Raw genomic sequence first — 21,303 nt, forward strand, 5'->3', positions numbered from 1 at the left:
TAATTGACTTGGGGATTTCTCTCTTTCATTTCTTTGGCTTGGCCCAAGGTTACTTATGGTTGTTGTTATGTTTTGAAGGGTTTGGGCAGTTTGTTCCATAAAGGCCCTAAATTCATGCTCCATAGTTAGTGTGGCATTTTTTCTTTCTTTCCAGAGCTCTTATGGTTCGCTATTGACCTAAGAAGCATTATAATCCTCCCACCAAAGCTTCCTTCAGTCTTCTACCCTATCGATATTTATTGTGTTTCTACGATTATACACTATCGTCTTCAAATTAATTCGCTTAATGAATATTATTATATTTTATTATTATTTATTTATTTATATTATTATTCTATATATATATATTTATGTATGATATATATATATTCAATTTCAATTTTATCATTATTATTTTATTTCAAGGTGGGGACATTACAATCTAGCCCATCGAAGAAATACTCATAGGGTACTCAGCAAGTTTTTCTGCTTTGCAATTTTTTCAGCTAAAAACTCGCCAAGATTTTCCAAAAACTTGGCAAGCCTGTGAGAAAAAATTGGCCATCAAAAAATAAGAGTCTTGTGGCTGGCAAAAAGGTATTTTCATTTTATTTTTCTTGTTTGTGTTTGCCCCTCCAACCAACAAAAATCCCCCAGACCTTCTAACAGCCTTTTTGCAGCTATTTTTCACCAAAGATTGAAGATTTGAAGAGGTTTTTGGTGAGTTTCAACAGCAAATTGGATTTCTAGGTAGGTTTTCTGATATTCTTTTTCTTTTTTCTTTTTTTTTAAGAAAAAATTAGTTTATTTTTTGTTGCTTCTAGGTTTTAAAAAAAATCATCAATGTATTAGCTAAGTATTCTAAATCAGATTTAGATTCCAAAGAACAAGATTATTCACCATTTTTTGACAATTTTTTTTTCTGACTTTTTCATTGTTTTCATAGTTTTTTCAAACCCTACCATTTTTTTTTTAATTTGAATCCCTTTTTTGAAGAAAATGTTTAGAATCTTGGATTAGATTAAATTTTTACTAATTTCAACTAATCTATATTTATTTACACTAATCTAGTTAGTTTGATAATTTTTGTATTAAAATTGAACAACTTGTGCTTTCACTTTGTATGTGTAGGTTAATTTATAATGGCAGATAGAGAAGGTTCTACATTTGGTTCAGCTTTAGGGTCTACCCCATCAATGTCGATGCCACCATCATCATTTGTAGGCACTTGTCCTAAAGGAACCAGAGACTCTGCTTGGAAGTATGCATATCAAGGATTGAAACATGGGTCAGATTTTTGCATTAAATGTGAAAAAGCATTTCGTGCAGGCATAAACCACCTCAAATACCACCTTGTAGGCATCACTAAACATGATGCTAGGGGTTGTCTTGGGACTATTGAGGAAACAAAGAGAGAAATGATGTCATACATGCAGCTGCGGAAGAGAAAAAATTGCAGAGGGAGAGGTCAATGCTATCCATGACAACATCAATAGCTACTTCTCAAGGTGCTCCAGTCAACCTTGATTCAAATGAAGAAGCACTTCCTAGCATAGAAGGCTCTCTTCGTGGCCAAAATATTCGTAAATCCACTACCACCTCAGTCACCACTTCATCTACTTCTAGTAGAGCACTAACATTAGTGCCACCATCTATACATAATTATTTTGTGCCGAAAAACACACCTGAAGCACAACCATCATTGGAGGCAACTGGGTCAAATAGGGAGGTGCATGAGCATGTAGACATTACATGTTGATTTTTGATACTTTAACATCCCTTTCAATGTGGCAGATAATCCTTATTTGCATAATTTGGTTACTACATTGACAGTTGCGGGAAAAGGCTATAAGTCGCCTTCTTGCACAAAGTTGAGTGAGGTTAGTTCAGTTGATTTAAACATTTTGATAACTTTTGTTGAGTTTTAAAATACATTGCATGTGCTAATTTTTGGTACTTTAACATCCCTTTCAATGTGTTAGATAATTCTTATTGGCATAATTTGGTTACCACAATTGCTGGAAAAGGCTACAAGGTGCTTTCTCGCACAGACTTGAATGGAAGGTTAGTTTAGTTGATTTAAATTTTTTAATAACTTATGTTGAGTTTTAAAATTTATAGTAAATATATGTTCTTTTATTTATAGTAATTTATGTTGAATTTAAGCTATTATTTGTTTAAAAATTAAATTTATGTACTTAATTTCACTTTGTACTTGTAGATTGCTCATGAATGCAACTGATAGGGCAAGACAAGTGGTGGACGAGCAAAGATGGGAATGGAAAAAATAGGGCTGCAATATTCTTTCTGATAGGTAGACAGATGAGTAAAGCCACACCATCATTAATTTTTTGGTAGCTTGCAAAAATAATGTCTTGAAATCGGTGAAAAAATGTAGAACCTTTCATTCTAATGTTGGAGCAAGTTGTCATGGAGGTGGGAATTGAAAATGTGGTGCAAATAATAACTGATAATGCAACAGCATATGTGGCGACTGGTAGAATCCTCCAAGGGAAACACAAGACATGTTTGTGGACACCTTGTGCAACACATGTGCTTGACCTTTTTTTGGAGCACAGACAAATTTGATTGGGTGACACCAATTGTAGAGGATGCAAGGAGGATCACAAAACATATCCACAATCACCCTTGGGTTATTCACTTGATGAGAGAGCATATCCAAGGGAAAGAGTTGGTAAGATCAAGTGCACAAGGTTTGCAACGATTTTCTTAACGTTGCAAAGCATTCTTGGTTCATTAACAACTTAGAAACAAATGTTTGTGAGTCAAACATGGCTAGACTCAACTTATTCAAAGAAGCTTGAAGGAGACAGTGTTGCATGCATCATCCTCGACAACCTATTTGCACAAAGAGCTACAAAGATTGTGAAGGTAACTTCAAAATTTCAAATTTAAATTCAAATTTGAATATTCATTTTTTTTTAATTCAAGTCTTTCATTATAAATTTGTAACTTTAATGATTATTCTTTTTGTATTTTAAAACTATAGGTGTTAGAGCCCTTGGTTAGAGTTATTTGCTTGGTAGATGGGGAACAAACCCCAATGAGGTATCTTTATGAGGCCATGAATAGGGCCAACAAGTCTTGTTATCACTAAAGCTTGCACCCCTGTTTGCTAAGCTCTTAACTCAACAAACTTGTGACACATGGGAACTCTCCTAGGCCTGTGGGTTGCCTAAAACTTGGAGTGAACCTCTAGAGAAAGCTGGTTATTAACTGGTTATCACCTAATTCTGACTATCCTAATGATTTTGTTGGGAAAAGAGAAGGAAAACATGAAAGATGAACCTACTGCCTAACAGGTGATGCACCAAACTGAGTGTCTTGGGAAGGAAACAACAAACAACAAACAGTATGACGGCAATAATACTCACCTGCACAACCTAGTAAATCATAACCCTTGCATAAATAATTTATAAGAAGGCTAAAATCATAGTCCTTAGAGGAGAAAAACACTTCTCACAACCTAAGACTATTATTTCACTCACAACTTATAACCTGCAAATAATTACGCTCCTGCATAAGATACCCACATGAAAACACAGTTTAAAGGACAAGAATGTCACAAAAAACTGCATAAACACCAAGTACTCATTATAACAAAAGAATATGGTAAGGCATGGACTGCTTATTATTGCTCAAAGTTGTTACAATGCTCTCTTGCTCTTGAAAAAGTGTTACAAAAACATTCCCTTTTTGCAGAATGATCTCAGAAATTACAGTCTGCCAAAAGATGAATGATCAAGAACCCTTACAATGAAGAAGGAAGGTAGTATATATGCTTTCCAAAAAGCAAATAATGAATAATATAATCCACCTCCTCTTGGGCGAGCAGAAACAAAAACCCACCTTCAAAAGAACTGAAACAGGTTTGAAAGGGGAAACGCTGGGTCAAAAGTCAAGCCAACCCATGCTGCAACCATAAAAGCTCTTAAAAGCACCATAAATGGCCCCAAAATATCACTGACAGGCTTGCAAGCCCTCATTAATGCAAAAAATATCTCCCTTTTGACTTTATCAAATAAAAATGAAAAATAATCTTATAAAGTGATTTTAAAATCTATTACTTAATTTAATATTTGTTTAATTTCCTTTTTAATATTTAAAGTCACAATTTAATAAAATTAAGATAATAATGTTATTTATTTAAAGTGATTAAATAATGTAAATCACTTTAATAAGTAATATTATTATTTCTATTTATTAAATCAATAAATGTAATAAGAAAATATATTTAATAAAGTGTTTTTAAATTAATCACTTTAAATAAATATTTAACTTACTACATTTATTAATTTTGATGACCTTTAATATAAAAATGAAATAAAACAAATATTTATTTAAGTAAATAGTTTTAAAATACTTTAATGAATTATTTTTCTTTTTACAAACCATGCCTAAAACTCTAATGGACATATTCAAACATATTTATTAAGAGATTATGTTAATATCACTTAATAAATATGAGTATTACAAAATAATTATTAAGTGATATTAACATAATCATTTAATAAAGATGTAAAGGGGAATAATACCATCCCTTTAGGCATTTCCACGAGGCTGTTTGAGAGGAAATAAAACTAAAAGAGATAAGGCAAAACAAATGCCTTAGGCCATCGATGCATATTTAGGAAAAATGAAAAACCTAAAAGTCATTTCTTCTCCTCATGCGATATTTTCATTCCTTGCTGCTGCGGAAACCTCTGGGCGCCGCCATGTTAGGGTTTGAACTGGAAAAAAAATGAAGGGCATATGCAATATTCTGCACACTCCTGTCGCTGGGCATGATTTTTCGCGAGTTTAGGCATCATCCTCTAGCCGACATGTCTGATCCGTTGTGCTGGGCGTGATTTTTAGCGAGTTTACTGGGTCTCTTCTCTAGCCACCATGTCTGATCCGCTGTGTTGGGCATGATTTTTCGCGAGTTTACTGGGTTTCTTCTCTAGCCGCCATGTCTGATCTGCTATGCTAGGCGTGATTTTTCGCGAGTTTATTGGGTTTCTTGAAGGAAAACCCACAGACTTTCAGTTTCAGGGTATCGTGGTAAGCAACACCTCTTTGCCATTATTGATTTATGACTGAAAAATGCGCGATGTGCTGTCATGATGGTTCTATTTTGATTTTTTGTAGCACAAATTTTCTCCTTCATATGGCCGATTTTGAAAGTCAATTCTTAGAAAATAATTTCCTTCATGACTGGAAGATATTTTCGATTTTTTGAAAAATATTTGCAAACAATAGCTGAACTGCCATGGGGTTTTTGGGTGATTCCTTTGAGAGATCATTATATCAGTATTTGTCTTTGATTGAAACCATTGAGATTGCAGAAAATGTCTTCAAATTATCCCCCGATTCCTTTATATCACCTCCCAACCATCTCTGTCTTAATGTGTTTGAGCTCCTGAACTCTCACATGTCTTAATCACCCTTTATTTGCAGCAGACCAAGCGCCATTTACTGCCCTAACATTACATCAGATTTTGATCTTTCTAATAGACGCTCTAATTGACTGAACTTTTACGATTTGTTGGCTGTATATTTTGCTCCTTTACTGCTGTAATTGCGATATGATTGCTTCCCGCTTCTTAGAATCATTGTGGATGTATTTTGTCATTGTCGAATGACTGTATTTTTTTTAAATTCTTCATTGTTGCTCCCAGCTCTTCATTCACTGTTGATGACTCTTCAACTCCTGCAATCTTTGCATCTATTGTATATAACAGCAACTGGCTCATTTACTGCTCTTTCTCTTATTTGATCTTGATATAACTTGGTTGCTTGAGACCTTGCTATTGTGTAATAATATGTGCTGCACATGCAGTCTTTGAAAATAATTGTCTTTGTCGGTTGTGAATGCTTGATTTTATTTGCATCTGTCCATTTGGTCTTGATGTAACTCTTAAAATTTATCATGCAACAATAAATGAAAGGTATTATGACTGCATTATGATGATTGCCTTAACCTCTTAACAAAGGAATCCATTTTATCTTGATGTTTGAAGAGCCCGTCTTACATAGGAGTTATTACAATCATGAAATTCCCTTTGCAGTTGTCAACTGCCATAATGCTTTTAGCCTTTAAATACAGAACCACTCATATTGCTGTTCATACCTATTTTGATTCTTGTCTGCATCATTTTTTGAGATATGACTGCGTGCCTTTGTTGAATTTATATGAGCTGGGCTCAACCCTTGTGGGAGCCTCATTTACCCCCACTCATTTGTGAAGTTTATGACCAGCAAGCTACCTTTTCCTAGTCCTGCACATGAAGCAAACATGTTAGAAATAATATGCATGTATGATGATTTTCTTTCGATCTGATATTTGCTCTTCCTGAGATCTTCTGTGATGCTGACTATATGCACCTGATGCATGTAGGGACTATATATACATGCATGCGTTAGTATACATGTTAGGAATGTTATCAGCCATTGCTTAGAACAAAATGTTCTAACCCATTGCATATTTAACTCCTTTGCAGATACCAAAAGGAAGGCAGATGCAAACAAGGACGAAGCAGCAAGACAAAGACAACATCAAGGCTACTCTAACCGTTCCAGTCATTCAGGCAATGACTGGTTCCACTCTCAACATGCTCTCTTTATTTTGTACTCGTGTAATACATGCTAGTCTCACGGCTCTTTGTGTGGGACGCATGTTTGAATATCAATAAAAATACTTCCTTTTTTAGATGAGATGTCTCTCTCTTTTGCTGTTACAAACTAGAAGTATTAAAATGTAATCTTTAGTTCATTTTTCCTTAATGCAGTTGGAATGCAATATAGCAGTAGTAATATGTACTTGTTCCATTTTGTAAAAACAAGCATATCTTAAAATATTTTTCAACTAGAAGTGAAAAATAGGTAACAAGTCTATCAAAAATTATTAGTAGGGGGACTGTCTCAAATTTGATCCCATATGGGAGATTATTGATAGGAGGTGGTACAATCAACTCCACCAACCCATCCATGCAGCAGGATACTTCCTCAATCCTCATTTTTTCTTCTCAAATTCCTTCTTAGATCCCAATGGAGAGGTTATACCAGGTACTACCCCTTGACCCCGATGAGAGCATTGCCCCCAAACCCCCATTTGATTTGGCAAGTACACTACAAGTTGGGGTTGTCCAGTCCAAGTCATTGTCTACACTCTTGTCATTAGTCTTTTTGAATATTACTTGATCTATACTTGTTGTTTGGAAGATGACTTTTTCTTTTGCGGGGGGGGGATGATGTAGTTGGCATAAAATGCCCATTGTTATGTTTGATAATATTGGTTATCCGACAATTTATTAATTGTCCAAATTAACTTTGTTTTCACTCTTGGGTAGTTAATGTGTCGATTGGTTGATGGTTGTGTTCTTCTTGGCAACCATTGGGTCCTTCAAATATGTTGTGTATCATCAAGGAAGGTAGTAGGATATAGTCGGATCAATTGTAATCCTTGGCCAACCATCTCTAGTCTTCTTCTTTGTAATAATTTCACGTGTGAATAAAGATATATTTTACTCTTGTATCTGGGATGCATGGTTATTTGTATTATTATTTCCTATATTTAATTTATCAAATATAGCAGTATATAGAGATAAAAGAAAGAATGGACAATGCTTTCTCGTTGGCTATTCTATTTAATGCCAAGAAGATCACTAGCTTGCCCATGTAATTTTACATGTAATGAAAAAAACAAAATCATCTTTCTTGTGTTTAATTAGGCATAAATATGTCTGTAAATCAAATTGTTTATATTCAACTATGAAAATCCAATTTGCAATTTCTAATTTCTATTAACTAATATAAAAAAAGGAAGACAAAGTCTTTCTGTAATTTTAGACTATTCTCCAATGAAAAGAATTTACTTACTTTTAGAGGACGACCTAATTCATATCCAATTGCCTGCAAAATTACGTGCAATAAAATTAGAATTTTTAAATTAACTAGGCTATTCCAAAAAATGACTAGTTTGAATAAATAGTTAACTATTATGAATAGTTAAATGTTATGGTTCTAAACAAAAAATATTATAAAGTTACAAAAGGTAGGTGTTAACTGCTATATCTGATAAATTAAATACAGGAAATAAGGATTGTGGGTGGTAAAAGCAAAATTGTCAACTAGGTTTAAGCATGTTGTTTAATTTATGATTAATTTAAAAAATTCACCCTTTTTCAATTCTTGTAAGTGTTGCAATTTCTCTTTGGAGACAACTCAAACTAGAAAAAAGTTGTTAAGTAAAACCTCTTTTCAAATTGTAAGGGGAAATTCCCACATATCTAGAAGTACCACAGACACTAAGCTATAGATAAAATATATAGTTATTCACATTATACACAACATTCATCTAGGCATTTTGCATGAATAAAATAACTATCCACACAATTTTTTGCCTCAAATATGAGCACGAGATTGGAAACAAATTGTCTGAAAAGCAATACTTTTAGATCTTACAAATGAAAGCAACTAATCTAAAAGCATAACAACAGCACCTTCCTATTGGCTAAATCAGCGACCACATGTTTAATGCAAACAAGATTCTGAAAGGAACAACTTCAATATTGGATGACACAAGATTTCAAGGTCTAAACAACTTATTTGCATGCAAATCTACCAGTTAGGGTAGGTCCCCATTCAGCTGCTTAGCTTATTTTGGCTAGCAGCCTCTACTCAACTTTTTAAGGAATTATTTGTGTATTGGTGGCTCTATGAATATTTAATTTTTCTGCTTATCATTTTTAAGCAAATATTTTAAATTTATATTAATAGTATTAATAACAAGTTGTGCAGTTAAAATTTAAAAAAAAAAATTGGAGACAAATGTTAAAAGAGAGGGAAAAAAATTAGTGGATCCATGTAGCATTTTGGGCAATATGCATTTGCTACTTATTTCCAGACCCTCCTTTGTTCCACTGCTTATTTTCGATTCCTAAAAAGTAGCTGCCCCATTAAACTAGAGAAAGATTCCAAATTATATTTTTCTCACAATTAAAAATATACATGGGAATATCCAGCTGCTCAAATTTAAGCAAAAACCACACTTATGCAGCCACATGGGGAGATGGAGCTAGAGGAATAAACAACATGTTGTCCTCATTTTTGTTTTCAAAAATAAAGGGCCACTACGGTGAAATTTTTATTAAAAAATGAAAAAATTTACTCTATGGCATGCTTCCCGAGGCAGAATTTCGACTAATCCTTGGATTGGCTTAATCCTCAGTTCATTCTCGAACTACGTTTCGAATTTCGTCCAATTCTGGGTTCATTTGCTATGCCTTTCCTTCAATTTCGGGTTTTAAAACCCAGACTGCAGGTGGAGAATTTTCTTCAAACTGCAAGTTTTAATGATATTCATTGTTATGGTCTTTGTAGGAGAATTTTTGATCAATTACATGTGCACTTTTATTTTAAATATGTCACTTGTAATTTATTTTAAGTTTCCCCTTTGATGTTTTTATCTTTTTTATTGTTTTTTGGTCATTTTTAGTCAAAATAGGGATTTTTTGGCTCAACTGCAAGTAAACTTGCAGTTTGGTCAAAAAACCCCTACTTTAATGGTTTTTGCATGTAATAAAACTTGCACTTTGGTCAAAAAACCCCTACTTTAATGGTTTTTGCATGTAATAGGGATTTTAAATCCCCATTACATATGTGCAAGTGTTTCTAACTTGTTGTAGGGATTTTATTTCCCTTTTACAAGTATTTTAAACTTGCAGTTTGCTCCAAAAAACCTGATTTTACCTTGCAAATGCATTTTTGACAATTTTAAACATGTCATTTGTCCAAAAAAAACCCGATTTTGGCTTGATAAGTGAAAAAGTGAAAAATTAAACTTGCTATTTGTCTTAAAAAACCCGATTTTGGCATGTAAATGAAAAAAGTGAAAATAAAACTTGTTATTTTCTCTCTAAAACCCGATTTGCTTCATTTTGGGCAATTCGAACTTGTCATGTGTCTCCCAAAACCTGATTTGCATGAAAAATCGATTTGTTGAAGATTTCAAAGCAATTTTTTGTGGAGATTTTTTAGGGAGGAAAGGCGTTTTTGCTTCTACCCTATTTTCATGCAATCATCAACATCTTTCATGCCAAATGGAGGTTATATTGACTGGTTTTTGGAGCTAAATCAGCAAAACGTGGTTCTTTAAACCCACATTTTGGGCATTTTTTACTTCATAAATTTGCACACTCCTAAATCGTTTTGCCCTTTCCTACTTAGGCATGGAGGGTGAGAGGATTTTCGCACCATTTGATGATGCCGTTGGAGTTTATAATGGTGGCCATTTCATTCCCTTTGGCCACGTGATTCCCTTTGGCCACGTTTTCTCCCTTTGGCAGCGTTTTCAATCATTTGGATCATTGCTTCTTCTTCTACCTTAGGCGTTTTGCTCTAATAAACTTCGATGCACACTTTCATTGGCATTTTGGTCCTCCAAGTTTAAGATTGCTGCTATATTTGAGGCATTTTTACAAAAAACGTGATAAGGGTTTGATATTCCGGATTGCTCCTTTTCATCGGTTTTGCTTCTTCATTTCAAGAATTGTTGCATTATTGGATAAGCATTTTGCATTTTTAAGAAAGGTATGTTCTCCTTCCTTTCTTCTCTTCATTTTATTATTTTCTTGTTTTCTTTATTTTTCGTTATTAGTTGCATTTTTTGGTATGTGATGTTCTTCCCCAAAAAATTTGGTTTTTGTGAAAGAAATCTTCTCCTTGAAATGCAATTGTTGAATTCCATTGTTCTTCTCAAAATTCTCTCTTAACTTGTATTCGAGATTTTTAATCTTGATTACAAGTTCGCTGGAAATTCTTGTTCTTCCCCTACGGTTAAGGAATTTAATCATTTTTGGTTAAAATTCCAAGCTTGAAAAATATGAAATACCCTTCCCTTGCAAATTCAGGTTTTATAAACCGGATTACATGTTGAAAAGTTCTTCCCATTTTCATGAAAATGACTTTCCTAGATATTCCCATTTCTATCCATTCATGTTCCCCATATCCGTACTTTCCATTTCCATCATTTCTCGCAAGTCAAAATCTCATTTTTCGTCCATTTCTCCATTTTCGAATTTACAAGTGTACTTGTATTCGGGTTTTAAAACCCCGATTGCATGTATGTCCTTTCCAACTTGTATACTTGTATACTTGTGAAAAGTCAAGATTTTCCCCATTTTTACATATCTCCCCTCTTCCTCTCACAAAACCGTGAAATTCAGAAATCAAAGTTTTACTCATTTGAAGAAGGAAGAATGATATTTGCAGTTGACTATGATGTTGCCTTAACTCTTTTAAGTCTTCATCACAGCATTCTAGGTTCACAATCAATGTCAGATTTGCTGGCATCTCCAACTCCAAAGAAAATGAAATACAAATATGACAAATACCAAAATGAGGTTACACCTTCCCAAGTTTCTTCTCCTTTGGATCGCATCAGGGACACGGAAATAGGACACGTTGATATGGCAGAATTCATCAACAGGGTAGAAGATCCACAAGATAACAACTTGCAGCGGCTCTTGGACAGCCATATCCATCATGCATCTTCCTTCCCAGTGGCTGCCCTAGAACCTGAGTTTGTTCTTGCATGCGCCCATCATTTTGACAAAGAGTCAAGAGTCATTAAAAATGATGATGGTGAAGCTATAATTCGTCTTGATGCGGATACAATCGAGAAGGTCTTTAAAATACCTCCTGCACCTGTTTATATGGAAATCCCCAAAGAAAATGCAGTAGAGTATTATGTGAAAAGGGAAAAAGATTGCAAGCGACACATCAATAGGTGGATCCAACAGCCACGTCCTTCCTTCTCAAGATGGGCAAAGTTGTACCGTTGTGATTTCAAGTGGGAGATAGGAGACACCATCACTCTTCTCAGTAGGATGATGGGCCTTGAGCACTCTAATGTCTTTGAGCCATGGATGTATCAATTCATTATGTTCATACGGCAGTCACATCACATTTCATGGGGTGAAATCATCAGCGATGCCTTGTGCGAACAACTTGCAGCAGTTCCTACCACTATGACCTTCTTCATAAATTCTTATTTGGTATATTTAGCAGCGTCACTTAGACACTTTCCAAGTCTTTCTACCAAGGGTGATCGCTCGCTTATACCAGTTTGGGAATATTATGACCAGTTGCCATTGAAACCTAGCAGACTGCATTTCAGAAGAGTCCAAGATGCATTCTTCGGATATTTCATGTGTCAGTTTGACGTGGATCTCAGAAACAAAAGAGTATCAGATGAGGCATGGGTCAAGGTGTCTGAGTATGGGTGTTTGTTCCTGCAATTTCCTACTTTCACCTATATGAGGATTGGATGCTATGATGGTCAGCCATACACGCTTCCAAGATACCCAACCGATAAGATAATTCTTATGGAGTTGGGAAGACAGATCATGGCTGTTCATACTTTTCAGTCTGCTAGACACAAGGTTGGAATGGGGATCTCTAGCACAAACCCATTGAAAATTGGTTGATACTCCCTTGTCACATCTGTGAAGGCTAAGGCCATGGAGGCTGAATTGCAGGAAATCAAGCTTAAAAGGTTCAAACGTAGAGCTGATTTTGATTATAGAGGTATGAAGGAGAAGATCAAGAAATCCTTTGTGCATGTTCATCGCATTGAAGACATCTGGGTAGATCTCTGCACAGAAGCCGAAGTTCTGAAGATGGATTACTGCAGGCTCACTTTTGAGCAAATTGTTGACTTGAACTTGGCGGATATCCCACAAGGGATGATCGATGACGGGCATATACTTGATCCTGAATACACTTCACGAAGGGTTGAGGAAGCTCCACTTCCTTTGATCCAATGGTCACACAAGGAGTGCGTCTCCATCCTTGACAGATTTCAGCCTACCTTGGCCAACACTAACACATGGCTAAAAAGTAATGCTGTTAGACTTATCAAATTAAGGTTGGTAAAGAAGATGATTCCACGGGGCCTCTTGGACGAAAGTCTGAGATTCAGATTGATAACAAGGAGGGTGCTTCATCTTCAGGCACAAGGATCAAGTTACGAGTCAGTCGTGCAGTAGTGCTTCCTCCTGAGAAGATGACTATTCGTGGGAAGGAGAAATCACAGTTCCATGTTCAGGGGATTGATCTGGATAATCCAAAAGAGGGGCAGCAATCTGACGATGCTCCTAAGTCTCCAGTTTCAGACTCGCCTCACGAGGTCATTCCTCCAGTTTCCATTGAGACGCCTCTTTCTCCTCCTGATTTGCTCGTAGATGAGTCTCCTCAGAAAGCAGTTCCCATTTCAGCTGTTGTCGGGAATAATCATTATGTTATGTTGTTATGTTTATGTTGTCGTCAGTAATAATGAGTTACGGCGGTCAGTTAGTTAGCCGACGGGTAGGTAGTTGGAGTCGCGACGGTTGTGTCGCACCCCTTCGGCTGTCATATATTGTACCACCTCCGGGTGTTGGAGGACATGTAATATGGACGACAGATTATAATATGAACATGTTTTGACATTAATGAAAAGGTCATTCTGGTACTTCCTTTGTAATTGCATTGTGCATTGCTGTTCAGTTTCTGTATTCTTCCTGTTTACCCAGTGAGGTAAACATTTGGCGCCGTTGCCTAGACGAACTCGGGAACGGAAGACACGGATGGCGCACAGACACAATGGGCCCACTCGTTGGTGAAGTAAACCCGGAGGCCAACGACACGCAAAGGGAACAATCATCGTGGGACGCAGAGCGTGATGGCAAGAGGCGAAGGGGAAATTGAACTGCTGATATAAATGGTGGCCAAGAGGCAAAATAAAAAAATAAAAATAATAAAAGTTTTTTTGTGTACATGGCGTGTGTTTGCTGTGTATGGAAGTGACTTATGCCCAATAGACTAAATAAGGACAAAAATAAAAAGATACAGGGTGACGAATGGGAAGTGGCAAAAACTGCGTTGAATCTCAGACAGCAGATAGAACGAAGGCGTAGGCTAAGGCAGCTTGCCGAGGGACGACCGGCCGAGGGGTTTCCCGAAGGGAACCCAGGAGGTGTCACGGAGGTTGCGGAGGCAGAGATAGACGGAGAGAACTACACTGTTGTAGGGCTGCCAGAAGGAGTCACGGAGGGTGCCGAAGGAGAACTCTACAGTTCGCCAGAATACCACCATAGGGTAAGAAGCCGCGAAGAGTTGGTGGAACAAACAAGGCGAAGTCTAAACCTGATCGACGCTACCAGAGACTTGCTAAAAAATTTGTCCATTTCAGAGGACAACTGGAGGGAGACAACCAACAGGAGGGAGACACCGGAAGGTGACGATACGACCGAAGGTGCCGAGGGAGCACAAGGGTACCGTACGGGAGGCAATTTGTTTGGTTCGGTGTCAGGAACTTTTTTCGGAGGACCCACGAGTGGAGGTTCAGTTGCAGGAGGCGGAGGATCGCCAAGTACAAGCACACAAGGAATTAGAGGAGCGAGACATAGCGGTGGGATGGCGAGTAAACAAAAATTGCCAAAGTTCACAGGGGAGGGCAAGGAAGACCCCTTACGGCATTGCCGTACATGTGAAACCATTTGGTCCACCAACGGAGTAACAGACCAGGATGACTGGGTACAGCAATTCCCAGCCACGTTACGAGGAGTTGCCATAGATTGGTACTCCGATGTGGACAAGCAAAAAGTGGCCACGTGGGCCAATCTACAGAAGGAATTCACAGGGGAGTTTCGGCTGCTCCGTGATGACAATGAAATTGTAACGGAGATATACAGTACCAAACAAGGTACCGGGGAGACAGTACAGGCATACAATCGGAGGCTGAAAGAACTCTTGGGTAAAATGGAAAGCCAACCCGTAGATGGATTGAAGAAACGATGGTTCGTTGAAGGGTTGAAATCCTCCCTACGAAGGAAGATGAAAATTGTACCCCCGACGTCATATGACGACGCTTATAATAGGGCGATGGACCTGGAGAGCGAACACAAAACATCAAAGAAGAAGAAAAATAATAAATCCTCATCCGAGGATGATGACTCTTCACAGGAAAGCAGCAGCGATGACGAGGCTGGCAAACGGGTGCAAGCGCTCTAGAAAGACATGGAGCGAATGAGAAAGGAATTCAAAATAATGAGAAACACTGGTCGGAACGAAGGGGGCATATGGTGCACTGAGTGCAAAGAGGAAGGTCACACAAAGGGTACTTGCCAAAAGAAGGCATTCTGCGAGATTTGCCAAGTGATGGGACACTCCACCAGGGAGTGCCCATACAACATGAAAACCCGAAGTGCGCAAATGAACCAGGTGCTGTTCACGGAGCAGGCCACAACATCCGCACCAGTGGGTATTGGCCAACATACTAACACAATGGCATCATCTGGAGGATACCGGGACAACAGACGCGGCGGCGGAAGGAATAGCAACAATAACAATAACGGAAGCCGTATCCAGTATGATGCCAAGGGCCGGCCAATTATCCAATGTAGGGCCTGTAATCAGTGGGGGCACTTCGCCCGTGATTGCACGAAGGAAGCCACCCCTCAACACCTCTGCCGTTGGTGTGGGCCAGGCGACCATGAGGACGCAAATTGCCTGCAGGCAGGGGTTAATCTCCTCAACATTGAGAAGGCTGAGAAGACTGGTGAGAAAGAAGTACTGGCAATCACCCGCGCCCAGATGAAAAAAGCCACTTATCCCGACCCCTGTACGGAGGAGAGATTACGGGAGGCAAAGGCCAATATTGAACGTGAGATGATGACCGAACGACAGGACAACGAGGTGGCGAGTACATCATTCCGTACGGAAGCGGAAAATAACATCATTGGGCAAATATTGCAGATGGAGGTGCCGATAAAGGTAAAAGACCTTCTAGACTCTATGCCACAATTGAGGACTGCCATCCTCACCAATGTGCAAAGCACCGCATTATCGAGTACACCACAGGTAGGGGTTCCCGCCACTGCATCGTTGAGTGCACCACAGGTAGGGGTTCCCGCCACCGCTACGAAGAGTACACCACAGGTGGACGTTTCCGTCAGCCCTTCGACTAACCCGATGTTACTAGCCGTGAGCAGTGGTAGACACCCAGCTGTGGTAGAAATGGGTATCCGTGGGACCATTCTGAAGGACACCATTGTGGATGGTGGATCTGGGGTGAATGTACTACCAGAAGAAACATGGAAGCGGCTGGGGAAGCCCACCTTGTGGCCACCCACATTCAACCTGGTGGGAGCAGACCAACACGGCATTAAGCCACTCGGCTTGTTGATGGCCCAGCAAGTGACAATTGGTACGCAACCATTCTTGTTAGATTTCGTGGTCATTCCCTCGAAAAAGAAAGGCTATGACGCCATCCTGGGGAGAGTGTGGTTGATCAACGCGAGGGTAAACCACAACTGGAAGAAAAATACACTTTCCGTGGAGAAGGGAGGGCGGAAATATACCATTGACCTACACACCCAAGATGTCGGCGAAGAACTCGCCTCTTCCGACTCGGACTCAGAGGACTCTAATAAAGGGGAAGGGGGTCCCGATGAAAGTAAGGGCAAGAACGCGATGGAGCCGAACAGTGAAGGGGTGCTAGAATTGGAGGGATGTTCTGAAGATGAGGTATGCTCGACTAACGGGCTCTTCCACTGGCAAATGGAGGATTACGAAATGTTCCAAAGCTACAGGCTAGAAGTAGAGGAACCAGAGCAACCAACAGAGGTGTACCTGCCGGAATACAAAGAATATTGGAAGGGAGACGCCCCAAACCCTGGCGACGTAGATAATCCGAAGAGTGTTGGCAATGATTGGAACCTTGTATGGAAGACCGCAGTCTTCAAACTCTTTATTATCCTTCTTCTTATGTACGGGAAGGAGACTGTGGCCCCTGTAGAATTTGTGGTTCCAGGTCTTCGGATGGCCATGGAAAATAAACTTGCCACCAATAGGTTCAAATTGAAACCCTACCACAAGAAGCGCGTAGGGGACCCGAGAGGCCGAGCAGGCGACTCGCCAGGCATAGGACCAAAACGGGAGACTCTCGGGCGAGGCAAACCGAGAAGGATGAAGGGCGATCCCAGAGACATGGGACCTGAGCCGAAGACTCTCTAGACAACTTCAAAAAAACATAAAAAATGTACGGTCGTATGACAGGTGACCGTACGGTCAAAAAAGAAAAAGAAAAAAGTGGCCACCGTACGGTGGGCCCACCAAAGGCGGCATCACCGCACGATGGAACCACCGTGTGGTGGAACCACCGACGGTGGAGCCACCGTGCGGTGGGACCACCGACGGTGGCACCATCGTGCGGTGGGACCACCGACGGTGGAGCCACCGTGCGGTGGAAGCCACCGTAGGCCGCGCAAGGATATAAAATGCCGCACACCGCCGAGGCAAGGAAGAGACACCGCACGCAGGAGACACCACGCCGCACAGCAAGGGATAAAGGAGGAGGAAGACGCAACGCACGACCCGATCCAAAAAAAAAAACGACGGCGGCCAGATTTCAAATGATTTGCTGGAGTTTGAAGCCAGGACACTAGAAATTCAGAGTAGAAAAGAAGGGTTTTTGGCATCTTGAAATATCACAGAAATGCAGTGCGCCATGGACTTTCGTGGGGTTCTGAAGGTTGTAAATATCACAGAAATGCAGTGCGCCATGGACCCCGCGAAGGGCGCTGCCCCTCGACCCCGCGGGGGCGCTGCCCCAAACCCCGCTAGGGGCGTTGCCCCCAGACCCCCAATTTATTTTTGAGCTACAGAATACCACGGGAAGTGTTGTGGTTGTCGATCTTGTGAGAAAGAAGCCTGCAGCTAAGCATTGGCGGGGAAGCCATAAGCCGTAGAGGGAGACGGATTTGGAGGTTGGGAACAAACAGAGTTTGAGGGAAGGCATTGCAGGTCCGCGCAGTCGTACGACAACAGGGAGTTATTCAGTTCAGTTTTCAGCCTTTAGGGAGTATGATGGAGGGTTTGAGGTGTCTCCTAGCATTTGTGCCAGCGGATTGTGGCCACCTCCAGGCATGACTGGTACGCTTTGAGGAACTCGGAGTATGTCTCGGTTGGACGTGAGGTTGCCGTGGTGGATGCACAGAGTGCTCGGGAGGAGCTGACCACCAGGTTGGAGGCAATAGTCGCGTGAGACTTAGTTCAACGTACCCAGGAGAGAAGCACGGGTGGCTATTGAGGACAAATTGGCTAAGGAGACAATATCAATTGAGTAGCAGCTGGTGGAAGCTGAGACTGAAAAACGTGTTTTGTAGACAAGTTTGGGTTAGGCACAGGAGGACTGTGATGGCCAAGGAAGCCATATTGGTGAAATCCGCACTTGAGCATCGGATGGTAGCAGAAAGGGGTTTTCAGGCAAGGACGCAGCAAGTGTATAAGATCCAAGCCCGACTGGCGTCAGTAGTTCCTGCCGTTCATCTCTATTTTGTATTAAGTCGTCGGAGTCGACTTCTTTTCTTGGGGGGGATGATGTTGTCGGGAATAATCATTATGTTATGTTGTTATGTTTATGTTGTCGTCGGTAATAATGAGTTACGGCAGTCAGTTAGTTAGCCGACAGGTAGGTAGTTGGAATCGCGACAGTTGTGTCGCACCCCTTCAGCTGTCATATATTGTACCACCTCCAGGTGTTGGAGGACATGTAATATGGACGACAGATTATAATATGAACATCTTTTGACATTAATGAAAAGCTCATTCTGGTACTTCCTTTGTAATTGCATTGTGCATTGCTGTTCAGTTTCTGTATTCTTCCTGTTTACCCAGTGAGGTAAACATCAGCATATGAGCCTTCTCCTGATCGACAACAAGAAAGTGCGTTGAAAGTTCCTGAAGATAATCCCACTTGCATTCAGTTATCAGAAATTGATACTTCCACTTTTGGTTTTGAAGAATTCATGACGCAATCTTCATGTTCATTGGTAACTGAGCAAACCGTGGTCGCTGTCCAAACAGATATTCCTCCCAGGGTGACCACGGTAATTCAAACAGAAACTGCTTCTCCTTTGCCTACGGCTGCTACTGGAAGTGAGTTCATGACTTTGCCTCCATGGCTTAGCTCTTTCACCCCGAAAAGGAAGAAGCAAGAGATCTCACCTGATGCCTTTGACTACCAGCAACTCAAACAGTCTAGATCCAAAGTTGCTAAGAACGCCAAGACTATCTCTAGGGTAACTGTTGATAGCAACAAAATGAAAGTAGCTGAAATTGTGGAACCTATTGCAGATAAGCCACTTGATGAAATGTCAGCTACTGATTATAAGGTTACAAGGATAGAATTGGGCAAGCAAACACATGAGGTCATTAAACATGATGCTCAGTTTTCTGTTGCTTCACTGGTGCAAAGGTGTGACGATCTTCTTGCAAAGAAAGACAAGCTAGAAGAGGAAAACCGACAGCTTATGGCAGCCATTCATAAAATCACAAAACCTGCTGCTGAAGGGAGTAACTCCATAGGTTCTTCTGGTTCCCAAGAATCGATTCGTGGAGTGGAAAGGGCTGCTCAGAAAGTACAAGCACTAGATTCCTGGGTTGATCAGCTTCATGATCAATGTGTACAAGTAGTAAAGGACATTTTTCAAATAATGTCTAAGTTGGAAACTATTGAGGAGAAATTGGATCAGACTTCTAACACTTTCAAAAAGAATCTGGAAAGTGTTGAGAAAAGTCTGGCAATCTGGCATACTATGCCCCAACAACAGCTGAGTATTTTGCAGGAGCACGCCATCATCTCTTCCAGGGTCATGTACTTGGAATTTGAAGAACTCATGGAAAACAAGACTTTTGTTCTTAAATCCCTCATTGAGGAGATCAGTGATGCAAGGAGATTCCGGGATGAAGTCTATCGAGGTATTGTCTCACATTGTGAAAGGGCCTCTTGCAATATAGTAAGTCAGGATGGAGAGCTGATTCCAGAAGAAGAGGTTCTTGCTGATTTACAGATGAGGATTCATAATGAATGGAGGAGAGAACAATTCTCGGCAGCTTCAATTCAAGCATTGATGAAACACCAAGCCTTTTTGCATGAGATCCAGTCTACCCTGGATAAAGACAATTCCGCGCTCCTCCGATGTCACAACACTATTGTGAAGACTATGGTTGTTACCAAGAACACCCATGAACCGAATCCCGAGGAACTACAAGTGAGCATCCGAAAATTTCAAGGATTCGTGTCTTCACAAAATACAACTGAAGTGTTTTTCAACACTTAGTTGAATTTTCCCTCTTTTGTAATCTTTAGATGTAATTTTGTTTTGACAAGTTACATGTAAAAGTAATTTTTGTAAAATGCAAGTTACACATTACTTGCACTTTTGTAATTACATGTAAGGCAACTACAAGTTGTGTCCGATTAGGACTGTAGTTGGAATAAGTTTTAGTTAGTTAGAGTAACTCTTAGTTAGTTAATGAAGTCTCAGTTATTTATTGAATGAGTCTTGGTGGTTGAGATAATCTCTCAAGTTAGTTAGGATCCTCCCACCTTTTTCTCAAGGCTCCTCTTCTATAAATACTTGAGAGGTCCATTGTAAATATATCTTTTGGAAAGCAAGCAAAAACTTTGCCAAATTTACAGCAAGAAGTCTTTGAGCTTATGTATGTGGATTGAAAGTTTTTGAAGAATAATAAAGAAGGATTACTCAAGTTTTGAGTCTTTGAGCTACATGTTTGAGTGTGAATCTTTTTATTTCTTCTATGCAAAGTATTTCTAAAGGAGCTTAGTCCAATCTGATTTGAAGTCTTTGAGCTGCAAGTAGAGAAGATTAACTAAAATAGGAAACTCTCTTGAAGGAGCAGCAAGTCTTTGAGCTTGCGTCTATTCTTGAGGAAAAATTACTGTTTGATAAGAAATAGCAGCAAGTCTTTGAGCTTGCATTAGTTCTTGTCTTTGTGTTAAAAGAATAAATCATTTCAGCCTTTGAGCTGCTGTCTTTTATTTGTTGTAAAATTTAGTATAGCAAAGGGTAGATAGGACTTCCAATAGTCAAGTCTTTGAGCTTGATATTGCTGTCTCGTCCCGAAGGAAGTGACGGAAGTCTTTGCGCTTTCAGGAAACTTCATTTCCTTTCTCTCATTTCACTTGAAAGTAGTTACTGTTGTTCATATTCAATCGCTATCCTTTTCTGTGAAGAGAAAAGGATATTGTCTTTCTTGAAGAAAGAAGAAAGATTGCTGTCCCATCCCATTTTATTTTCCAAGTTGTAGTTAGATAGGGGGAGCCTTCCCTTAATTAGGAGAGTTTTTACTCATGTGCTGTAGTTGAAACCACAATTTTGTATATTTCCCCAAGTGTACAAAATTTTCAACCAACACAACATTAATTCAAAGCTTGATCTAATCATTTAGTTTGGATTTAATCGATAAATCAAA

General features: G+C 39.5%; 1 protein-coding gene across 3 annotated transcripts in view; it reads right to left on the bottom strand.

Moving 5' to 3' along the window:
* LOC131067212 (cell division control protein 48) overlaps nucleotides 1–21,303 on the bottom strand; it is a 332,369-nt gene that overhangs the window by 89,425 nt on the left and 221,641 nt on the right. For all 3 annotated transcript variants that reach the window (XM_058002161.2, XM_058002160.2, XM_058002162.2), the window contains one exon: nucleotides 7,861–7,893. In XM_058002161.2, coding sequence (XP_057858144.2) covers nucleotides 7,861–7,893 — 33 coding nt within the window. The remainder of the gene's footprint in view (nucleotides 1–7,860; nucleotides 7,894–21,303) is intronic.

This window comes from Cryptomeria japonica, chromosome 3 (assembly GCF_030272615.1).
Source record: "Cryptomeria japonica chromosome 3, Sugi_1.0, whole genome shotgun sequence".
Taxonomy (NCBI): domain Eukaryota; kingdom Viridiplantae; phylum Streptophyta; class Pinopsida; order Cupressales; family Cupressaceae; genus Cryptomeria; species Cryptomeria japonica.